This window comes from Podarcis melisellensis, assembly GCF_964234715.1.
Source record: "Podarcis melisellensis genome assembly, chromosome: 15".
NCBI lineage: Eukaryota > Metazoa > Chordata > Lepidosauria > Squamata > Lacertidae > Podarcis > Podarcis melisellensis.
This window is the reverse complement of record NC_138532.1, coordinates 12216713-12227551: the sequence shown is the minus strand read 5'-3', so window position 1 is coordinate 12227551 and position 10839 is coordinate 12216713. Positions and strand designations below refer to the sequence as shown.

Below are 10839 nucleotides of genomic sequence, written 5' to 3'. Positions count from 1 at the left end.
ACTTGTATTTCTTCACTTCCTGCTCCTTTTGGGACCCCTCCTGATCATTCTGCTGAGTAGGCCCCTGGGCACCACTGGCTCTGAGTCTGTTTACATAAACCTCCTACAACACTTGCCTGCCTCTCCTTTCTCCCACCCTCTAAACTCATGTCCAGAGCCTGCTTCTTCCGTGAAGCACTTAATGTTGGTTGCTTGCATTCACCTCTTCCGCCATTGCCTCGATCTCCCCATGCCCTGTTGTCTTTCTCTCCCCTCCCCATCTAAATGTAGATTATTATACACCTCAGAGGACTGGTCTGTCTTTTTGCTTGTGCTACTTATTGCCATGTACACAATGGCAAGGGTCATCGTAGCTCAGTGGCAGAGCACCCACTTTGCATTCATAAGGTCCCAAGGTTCAATACCCAGTGGCATCTCCCAGTAGGAATGGGAGAGACCCCTGCCTGGAACCATAGAGAGTTGCTGCCAGTTGGTGCAGGCAGCACTGCACTAGGTGGAACAGATGGAGTCAGCATACAGCAGCTTCCTACATTCCTGTGTGCCCATGTCATTAAACAATGAATAACAATTATTATCTGCTGTACGGCCGCTGATTGAAAACTCCTGCTGCATTCTGCTGGCTCTTTTCCCCATGGCTGGGCAGAGCCTTTGCAGGCTCGCTGCCATTCACAGCAATGCAGGCAAACACAGCAGAAGTGACATTTACGATGGAGTGTCACTCAAAACGCTGACTCTTGCACACACAGCCGCCAAGTGATGCACATGGCTGGCGGGAGGAAGGCAGGATTTTGCCTGCACACTCAATATTTCTATGAGCAGGCTCTGAGGAATGCCTAGGCACCTGCGATCGAGATGCGAGGCTTTCAGGTTTGGAATAAGCACATTTCAGGCCCAGGGACATCTTCCCAAAACAGATTACTTGGCTCAAGGCTGCTGAGCTTAAGAGCAGACTGTCACTTGGAAGCAACCTCCCCTGGAAGCTTTGGGGAGATGGTAGCTTAGTAGCAGAGCTTCTGCCTTTCATTGTTCAACCTCCTGCAAGAGCTGGGAATTAACTTCCTTATTATTTTTATTGCACTTATACCCCACCTTTTTCTCCAAGAAGCTCAAGGCAGTGTACGGGGCTCTCCCCCTCCTCATTTAACCTACCCTGTCCGGTGGGTTAGTCTGAAAGGCAGTGAATGGCCCAAGGTCACCCAGGGAGGTTCGTGTGGCCAAGGGGAGATTTAAACCCTAGTATCCCAGGTCTCTAACCACTGCACCACAATGTCCCCTGCCTGAAATCCCAGAGAGCTCTTGCCAGTGAGTGTGGACTGTACTGAGCCAGACGGTCTAATTGGTCTGACTTTGGAATTGATGGAAAGTTTAGGAATGTAGGAAGATGCCTTTTCTGCTGGGTCAGACTTGTGGTTGTTGTTTGGTCGTTTAGTTATGTTCGACCCGCCAGGCACTTCTGTCTTCCACTGCCTCCTGCAGTTTGATCAAACTCAAGCTGGTAGCTTTGGGAACACTGTCCAACCATCTCGTCCTCTGTCGTCCCCTTCTCCTTGTTGGATCTTTCCCAACATCAGGGTCTTTTCCAGGGAGTCTTCGCTTCTCATGAGGTGGCCAAAGTATTTGAGCCTCAGCTTCACGATCTGTCTTTCCAGTGAGCACTCATGACTGATTTCATTCAGAATGGAGAGGTTTGATCTGCTTGCAGTCCATGGGACTCTCAAGAGTCTCCTCCAGCACCATAATTCAAAAGCATCAATTCTTCGGCGATCAGCCTTCTTTATGGTCCAGCTCTCACTTCCATACATCACTACTGGGAAAACCACAGCTTTAACTATTGGGGTGCTATTGCCCACATTGAGATGACACTTGGTCTAGGTTTGCTGGCAGAGGAGTTCCCATCACCCATTCCCGGGTCCTGCTAAAACTGGAGATGCCAGGAATTGAACTTGGAAACTTTTTGTATTACAGAGCACGTGTCTCTTTCCTTTCACTGTCTCTTTCCTTTCACCCCCCACATCAGCAACTATCGCCCCCCCCCAAGTCAGCACAGTCCCAGACCCCAGCATGGTCCTGGTGGCAGGCATATGGGCATAGGCAGTATTTATTTTAGGGGGCCAGGCTTGGGGGGGGGGGCAGAACTGAGTCACCTGCAACGCAATTGGTCAGTTAAGTATTTTTATTTCTTTACTTGATTTAGGAAGAACTACTGCACCCCCCTGACCAGGCAGCCACCTTTTACCTACTTCCCCTTCCTACCCCCACACTCAAAGCCCCCCCTTCTCCTTGACTTCTGCATTGTCAAGGAAAGTGTATGCAGGTGAAAGAGTAGCAGTGCAGCCGGAGAGAAAGGCAGCATTCCAAACTTGGCCGGATTCCTTTCTCGAGCGGCCAGCTGCAACCACATATTGATTTATCATTCGATTTCTACCCTTTCCCATTTCCTCCGCACGACAACCATGCAAGGTGGGTCCGACCGAGAGACGGGGACTAGGCCAAGGTCACCCAGGGAGCGTCGTGGCTATGTGGGGACTTGAACCCCCAGCCCTCTAACCACTGCACCGCGCTCTCCTCCTCTGCCCCTTGGCAAGGCTCCTCTCCTCTCTCTTCCCACCTCCTCTACCTTCTTCCCGACCGAGGGAGGGAAGGAGGGAGGGAGGCAGCGCGCTGCGTCTCCAGGGAGGGTTATTAATCCAATAATTAAACATTTATTGGTGGCGGCACCTGCTTTCCGCCTGCCCGGCCCCCGGGGGAGCGGCCAGCCCGTCCCAGCCTCGGCAAGGCAGGCAGGAGGAGGAGGAGAAGGAGGGGGACCAGAGCGAGCAGCGCGGCAGAGCAGCAGCGGCGGCGCCGCAGAGGCAGCAGCGGCGAGGCTCTGGATGCTTGTGCGCTCGGATGCCAGCACACGCGGCGGAGCGCTGGAGCGGCGGCGGCCAGGATGCTGCGCTACCTGCTCAAGACGCTGCTGCAGATGAACCTCTTCGCCGACTCGCTGGCGGCCGGCGACGCCCTGGCCAACTCGTCCGAGCTGCTCCTTGGCCTCAACTCCTCGGCTCTGGCCGCGCTCAGCCCCAGCCTCCTAGACCTGGGCAACCTGACCAGCCTCAACGGTGAGGGGCGGCGGGGCCCGGGAGGGGACCGGCCCGAAAGCTGCTGCTTCCCCCATCCACCCACCTCTGGGATGCGGGTGGGAAGCCAACATGGGATATGAGGAGGGTGGAGGGCGCAGGTGGGAGAAAGATTGAGACCCGGGGCTTTGCTTTCCTCTCCCCACCCACGTGAAGCTCTTCTCACCCCTTAGCCCAAATGAACGTGTGAACGCCGTTTGTGATTCCCCCCCTCACGCGTGGGCACTCTGTGCATGCTCACGGGCACGCTTCTTTTCTCGCGGCTGGTTTTGCGGCGTGGGGAGCGGGTTCAGCTTCGGGCAACGATCCTACTATACGCACCGACCTGGGAGAAAGTCCCGTGCGGTTCTGTGTGTGCAGCAGGGGCTTGTGATGTGAATGCACCAGGGCTGGGCTTTGTAGCATCCGGCCAGTGGGGCGGGACGGGGGATGGGGGTGTTCCTAGTTGTGGCGGGGCAAGGATTGTTGAGGGCCGGGGTGTGTGGAGAGGATGTTCCTCGTCTGAGCCCTGTTAGAAAGCCGGAGAAGGGAGCCCACATCCCAACGAGTGTCCATGCAGAAACTCGGGGCGATCCTAGCGCGTAGCTGCTCGTTCAGACATGCTTGTGTCTCTCAGGGTGTCAGAGGACAGTGGGTCTGTGTCTCATGCTAGGAATCTTGAGTTCGCCCGTCTGGCTCTGCCCCCAAACTCGCGTCGACGAGACGCACCCATCTCCCAGACATGTTTCTGGAGAATCGGAGCGTTTTCCAGGTTCAGACGGACGCGTGCGAGCATCTACTGGGGCGCATGTGGGATTTGCTGGTTTCCTGCCCCGGACTCTTGTGTGCACCCCTCGCCACCGGACCTTCATTATCGTGCATAGCCCTCCTGACGTGCCTTTAGTAGCAGGATGAATTTGAAGGGGGTGGGGTGGGTGTCCTCTGCACGCTTACTCAAGAAATCCCACGGATCTCGTATTCACTTGCATAGGATTGCAACTGACCTTCTTATGCGCGCACAAGGGAAGAAGTCCCCTTGAGCTCAGTAGAACTTACTTCCGAGTCAGCATGCATAGGATGCGACTGCAGCAGGGATCTATTCCCTAGTTAAACCCAGATCCTATGCGCCTTCACTCAAAAGAAACCCCACCTAAGTTCCATAAGAATTAGAACTTTCAGTTAGGGCTGCAACTCTCTACACGTGGGAATAAGACCCGAGTTAAGGGTGCATAGTAGGACACTTTCTGCCGGGTTTCAAATCCCAAGCTTCTCAACCGAGGTCCGATGAAAACGAAAGTGCTTCTGAGCACGTGCAAAGGGCAATCCTCTCACCCCGTTGCAGCTTGCCCTTCACGCTTGTCCGAGATCAGGGGGCAGAGTCTTCCGGTCAACTTGAGCTCCGGAATTTCTTTTCTTATACGTGATTCCAGCGTGTCACTGGAAATCCTGGCGTGTTCCTGTTCTAATTTCATCTAGGCTGCGTGCATAGGTGTGCGCGTGTGTACACACACGCGCGCGTCCCAGGATTTTGCGCGCATGCACTACCCAGGTGTGCATTTGGCCGGCGTGCATGCTTGCTTGAGCTTCCCCACAGCGGAGTTTTAGAGCCACTCCACACTTTGCACGGAGGCAAACCCGGGTTTGCCACCGGGTGTCCGGTCATTAACCAGCTGCAGTCAATCGGGGCGAGTCCCCCTGGCGAGCCTGCCGGAATAGCGCACGTGTTTGCACTAAGTGGCCATGCGCTGCTGCAGAGAGCATCTCCCTGCACCACTCACTGCCAGATAGGCGAGCCCCTAAGTGGCGTAAGATGCGCCCGTTCCACGAATGCAATTGCCAGACCTGGAATAAAGGTACTGCTGATGGCTGTGCAATGATGACTAGTTATTAAGATGCGGAGTGTCCTGATAAGCTGCCGCATCGTCTTCGGGTTAGAGGATGTCGATACGGGCAGCGCTCCCCGCTGTCACTCTCGGCGTGTTTTATTTAAGCGGTTGTTTCCTGCATGCAGCTGATATGAACTGTAAATTGGCCAACCAGCGCCCTCTCTTGGAAAAGGTTGGTAAACACCAAGTACAGCGCCGCTTGCCCTTTTCCCTGAAGATTTGCTGTACAGTACTGATATTCAGGAAATTCAGGAATGACTGTGTAGGCAAGAACTTTTCTCAAACCTGCGCCTATTTGCTGATAATAGACAAGCTCTTGACTCAAGCTACCCGAATAAGATTTGCACATCTGCTTATGTGATGCCTCACAGTGGCAACTTTAAAGCAGAGAGGAGGGGGCTTCGCCCCTCCATATAATATTGAATTCCTGGTACTAACTTCAGACCCTAGTAAGTGGTCAGGGATGGTGAGAGTTTTAATCCAACAATATCTGGAGGGCCACAGACTCCCTAATCTTTGCTTTAAAGGAAGGGGGAAAGGGAAATACCTTCCCAGTCTTAGAGAAAATGCAAATCATGTTCCTGCCATACTGAGATGTGATGGGATTGTGTATATTATTTCATTTTATTTCATTTTAATTTGCCAAACCAAAAGAAGGATTCGTGAATAGCTGGCTCCTGGCCCACTCAAACGATTAGTCTTTTTATCTATGCAATACAGATGATTTCAGGAACCAAATGCATATGATCAATTATTCTTTCAAACAAAGCAGGGGTCCTTATTTCTATGGCAACAGGCATTCTCAGTGTCCAGGTAAGTGGTCTGCAGAATCCAGTCTCTAAACACTCTGTGCTTTCTAGGAATTAAGTACTTGAATATGTCTTTGCTTTTTCCATCTTGGTTAATTGAGCAAAGTCCACGCATTCCTCAGTAATGTATTGCAGTTACGGTGATTAGTGAGCTGTCAAACTCTGCAGTTTCCTTCTTTCCTGTTAGAAGCACCATTCCAAATCTAAAGTTTCCTGCCTGTAGGAATGTGCCCTGCCATCATTGCCCAGTAGCTGTCAGATTCACACAACTGTTTGAAGTGGTGAAGCTGGGTCTGGGCTTACACACTGGGATGGAGCGGGAATTGGTTCCTCAACTGAACAAAGAAAATGAGTGTGTCCGGAAGAAGGCTAAGCCCTACCTGACAATGCTAGTTCACACCTGTGATGGAGAAGGAGAAGGCCACTGGGCAACCTTCCCATTGCTTCTAAAATGTCATTATGCCTTGCCAAACTATTTTCAAACCTGTCTTGAGAACCTCATGGGTTAGGGATATTGTTTCTTTTGTTTCAAAAACCGGAATGAAAGCAAATATTTCCAAGGTTTAAAAACCTGTGTTTGGTGCCAAATCTTGTGCCCTGCAGTGTGTAGGCACATCATGTAGTTGGACTAGGAATGTCTTATGTAAAGCTCTGCAAATCGCCCCATCCCAGATACGGAAGGGAAATGCCAGGTGAGACTGAAAGGCAGTTTACAAATGTTGATGTTTGTCCTGCCACGGGCAGAGTTATTAAGTAACATGACACACAGAACACACAAGTTGTTTTCAAAATTATGAATGTGAACGTTGCAGAAGGTCTTGTGTATTATTATGACCACCACCTATAGAGCATCATCTATGCTTAAAATTTGACAAGGGGGAAACAGGGAAAGGGAGAAGAAATGAAGGCAGGGGGAATGTGCGCATGCTTCAGTTACATTCACTTAGACAGAGTTGAAGGTGCAATTGCAATAGAATGGGGTGGGGAACATTTTTCAGCTCGAGGGCCACATTTCCTTCTGGGAAACCTTCCAGGGGCCACATATCAGAGGTGGGCGGAGCCAGAGGCAAACATAGGTGGAGCAACATACATAAATCTCACCTTTCTGCAGTAGGCTGGCTTCTGCACATACTCAGATACCCACCTCTGTCCTCCATCTAGGCAAGCTAGAGGCATTCTCAGAGTCAAAGGACTCCTTCTAGCCAGGCAAAAACATCCAAGGAAGGTGTGAAGCAGATAGGGTGAGGGGTGTGGCCTGGGGAGAGGGGGCGTGGCCTAGGGGAGAGTCCCAAGCACCAAGAAGAGTGGAATGGAGGATTGATTTGTCCCTTGGGGCTGAGATTCCCCACCCCTGAAATAAGATATGAAAACTAGGTGATGGAAGGAAAGGAGGGAGGGGCTGGATGAATGATGGCTTGTGCTTTATCCGTCACTGTTCACAGGATAGCTCAGCCGGTAGAGCATGACACTCTTAATCTTGGGGTTGTGAGTTCAAGGCCAAGTTGGGCAAAAATATTCCTGTATTGCAGGGGGTTGCACTAGATTGTATTTTAACCTGTATTTTATCCTGTTTCCTTCTTTTTCTTTCCTCCCCCTTATTATGTTTTTACTGAAATTTTATTGATGTTAGCCGCCCTGAGCCTGGCTCTGGCCATGGAGGGTGGGGTATAAATAAAATAATAATAATAATAATAATAATAATAATAATAATAATAATAATAATAATAATAATATGACCCTCCTGATCCCTTCCAACTGTAAAATTCTATGTTCAGTCCCTCCACCATCCCAGCAAACTGGCATTCAATTCTTTTTTAAAAAATAATTTAAAAATACTCTGTTTTAGCTGTTTGAGTGTACAGAGCTAGTGTCACGCTGGTGTTTTTAACTTACTCCCTTGTAATCTGTTTTATGTTGATATTCATTTTCTCTGCCGGCCTTTGTAAGCTGCTCTGATAGCTGTGGCCGAAGAGTGCGTAATAAGTGGCAGACAACCATTCAACAGGTGTAGCATTTCCATCACTGTATATGCTTGTTTGTGGCAGCAGCAGCGGGAAAGCTGCCTTCATCTGTAGAATTTCTACCTGCTCCCACAGATCTTACAAGCAGGCATCACTGGAAGGAGGGCACCGTTTCAGCCGAGCAACCTGTTTGCCCTGAAACTGTGACTTCTCAAAGTCCTGTGGGCCGTCTGCTACAGTGCGTCTATGTGATGATGCAAGAAAGGAGAAACTTGAAATTATAGGGTCACTGGTAAAAGAATAGCTAAATAAATAATAGAGCAGAGTCTGTGCCGACGGAATCAGTCACTCCCGGAGTCGTCCCTTTTTAAATGTAAATGAAGCTGAACGCTGAGCACTTGCTCTCTGTTGGTGTGCAGTAGAGACCTCACCCTGGCCTCCTTCGGGCTCCCTGTCATAAACAGGAGGCACTTTTCATTAGCATTATTAATTAGTATTGTTATTAATGCAAATGAGGGCAAGTGCACAGAATCGCAAATCTTTAAGTCAGAAGGGACCGCTGGGACAATGCAGTGTGTTTCAGTCCAGCTGAATGGATTCCTTCCCCCTCCCGGTATGTAAATCAAGCTCATTAAATTGTGTTTGGATAAAGCCTCATGTCTTTATAGATGGCTGTCCATTCTTTATCCTCAAAGTGCAAGTGATGGAGAACTTACTTTTACCACCCCTGGGCACTCTGTGTCAGTGGCTATTTCAGCTCGAAATGTGCCTTGTCTTGAACTTTCAATTAACCAACTTTAATTGGCATCCATTTGGGCCTTATTAATTCCTTCCACTGTCAGATTCATGAGGCTTTATTAGCCAGTATATTTATGCCCGTGAACATCCTTAAGTATCAAGCTGCATCTCTGTAAACTAGACGGCTTGAACTCAACACACATCTTTCCATAGTGGTTTTAGTTCCTTTGCACTTGGTGCTTTTATTTGCAGCTTCCCTGCTTCCTTGACTGGCTGGAAATGCCATGCACACAAGCAGCAAGCACATAAGAATGCAATCAAATGTAATTTCTTGTTAAAATGCCCCATTCGTCCTATAAGCTCCCTTTAAGTGACAGCATTGGCCAGATGAGTCACTGTCTCCCTCTTGTGGCTGTACCATGCAATTGCCGATGATTATCCTACGCTGTGGGTTAAACCACAGAACCTAGGACTTGCCGATCAGAAGGTCAGCGGTTCGAATCCCTGCGACGGGATGAGCTCCCCTTGCTCGGTCCCTGCTCCTGCCAACCTAGCAGTTTGAAAGCACATCAAAGTGCAAGTAGATAAATAGGTACCGCTCTGGCGGGAAGGTAAACGGCATTTCCATGCTCTGGTTCGCCAGAAGCTGCTTAGTCATGCTGGTCACATGACCCGGAAGCTGTACACTGGCTCCCTCGGCCAATAAAGCGAGATGAGCACCGCAACCCCAGAGTCGGTCACGACTGGACCTAATGGTCAGGGGTCCCCTTACTTTTACCTTTAATGCCAAACCATGGTTTATCATGTCATACGCAAGCAGGAAAGAGCTTGCAAAAAAAGTCAGGAGATAGTCTTGGTTAGCATTTACTTCCACATTCTTCAAATCATGAATTTGTGGCTTAAAAGCAATCCATGGTTAGCTAAAGGAGCCAGGTTTGTAACATGTAACATACCTTTACCTTTTTATCCTACCCACGGCATTTGATGAAGATGGGTCTCTGCCTCAAGGCACCTGCAATTGGAAATTTAAAATAGAAAGCAATGTGACATGGGAGGAGGGGGCAGACAGAGGGAAGAATATATCTAATGGGTGGCATCCAATGCAAGGATTTCCGCTTGTGAAAGGGAGCTTCCCTCCCTTTCACAAATGGGGCACATTTAGGGGGCACATGAGGAGAGGCGAGGTGAAGCTCTTTTGCGTAGCCAAAAGTCCTTGTGCCAGCAGATCTGTTAGCTGCCCTATGTTCAAATACTTGCATTCTCTCTCAGCATTCAAAGCTGGCCTGGTAAGAACAATAACCTTTCCTGAACGATGCCTCTGTGCAAGATTCATCTTCTGAGATTTACAGTCTAGCATTCTATCCTGACACCAGTTGACCTGATAGAATGCCCTCCCCGGAGAGCCCCACACTATCATCTTCAAGTGCCAGGTACAGCTCTCCACAGCCTTTTCATTATAATGGGTACATCTACCAAGTCTCTTTAGATTCTTGCACTATTTTATTCCCCAGGCTGCTTCTCAGCTAGCTTTAGCTGCTGTGTATTCCCACCCCCACCCCCACCCCCCCTGTCCTGCTTTATTTGTAATTGGTTTGAGTGTCTAATTTTTTGATTGCATTTCAATGGCTTGCAACGCTCCAGGGAACCTGGCTGTGTACAAATGCAACAAACAAATAATTAAATACTGATTCCTACCTGCTGAAGAAATAATGTAAACACTGGATCCTACTGGCTAATCTAGTGGCCCTTGCCTCAAGAGCAAGTTTAATTGCTGCCACCAAGCGTTGTGCAGGATGAATGTTCCGTAAATAGCCTGTCTGGAGGTGACCTTAGACCCTGGGCTCAATGGTCTTTTATTTTGCATCAAAACATAGCACGCCCTTCCCCTTTTGCATTTGTGGACCCACCTGCTTGTCTTGCAGAATGCAGCCCTGGACTCCAGTGTCTGCCTTGACACAGGAGTCAAAGAAGCTGCATTAAACTGTTGGTGGTCTGGCTCCCAACTGTCTATAACAACTGTTGGCAGCTCTCCAGAAGTTTGGGGGTCTTTCGCAGCCCTACCTGGAGATTGAAACTGGGAACTTGAGCATGCCAGACCCTCCAAGTATTCCAGGGATGTCCGTAATTTAGAGAAGCCGTCCTGGTTTCTGATTTGATCCCAGAATGTCCTGCTTCCCTTAGGATGTTCCTATTTTCATGGCAGAAATGTTGGAGGGTATGGAGTTATCCAACCCCTGAGCTGTCTGAAGGCAATCCTGTACTGTATAGGGAATTTTTATAATTGTTTAATGTTTTATTATGTTTTTATATACCTCATTGGCCCAGATGTAAGCCACACTTTTTT

The 10839-nt window shown here is 49.3% G+C and overlaps 1 protein-coding gene across 4 annotated transcripts in view; it reads left to right on the top strand.

The window, feature by feature from the left end:
* The first annotated feature begins 2917 nt into the window (after positions 1-2917).
* Positions 2918-10839, top strand: part of ROBO3 (roundabout guidance receptor 3) — a 338729-nt gene continuing 330807 nt past the window's right edge. For all 4 annotated transcript variants that reach the window (XM_081890834.1, XM_081890833.1, XM_081890836.1 and 1 more), the window contains exon 1: positions 2918-3104. In XM_081890834.1, coding sequence (XP_081746960.1) covers positions 2933-3104 — 172 coding nt within the window. In that variant the 5' untranslated portion in view covers positions 2918-2932. The remainder of the gene's footprint in view (positions 3105-10839) is intronic.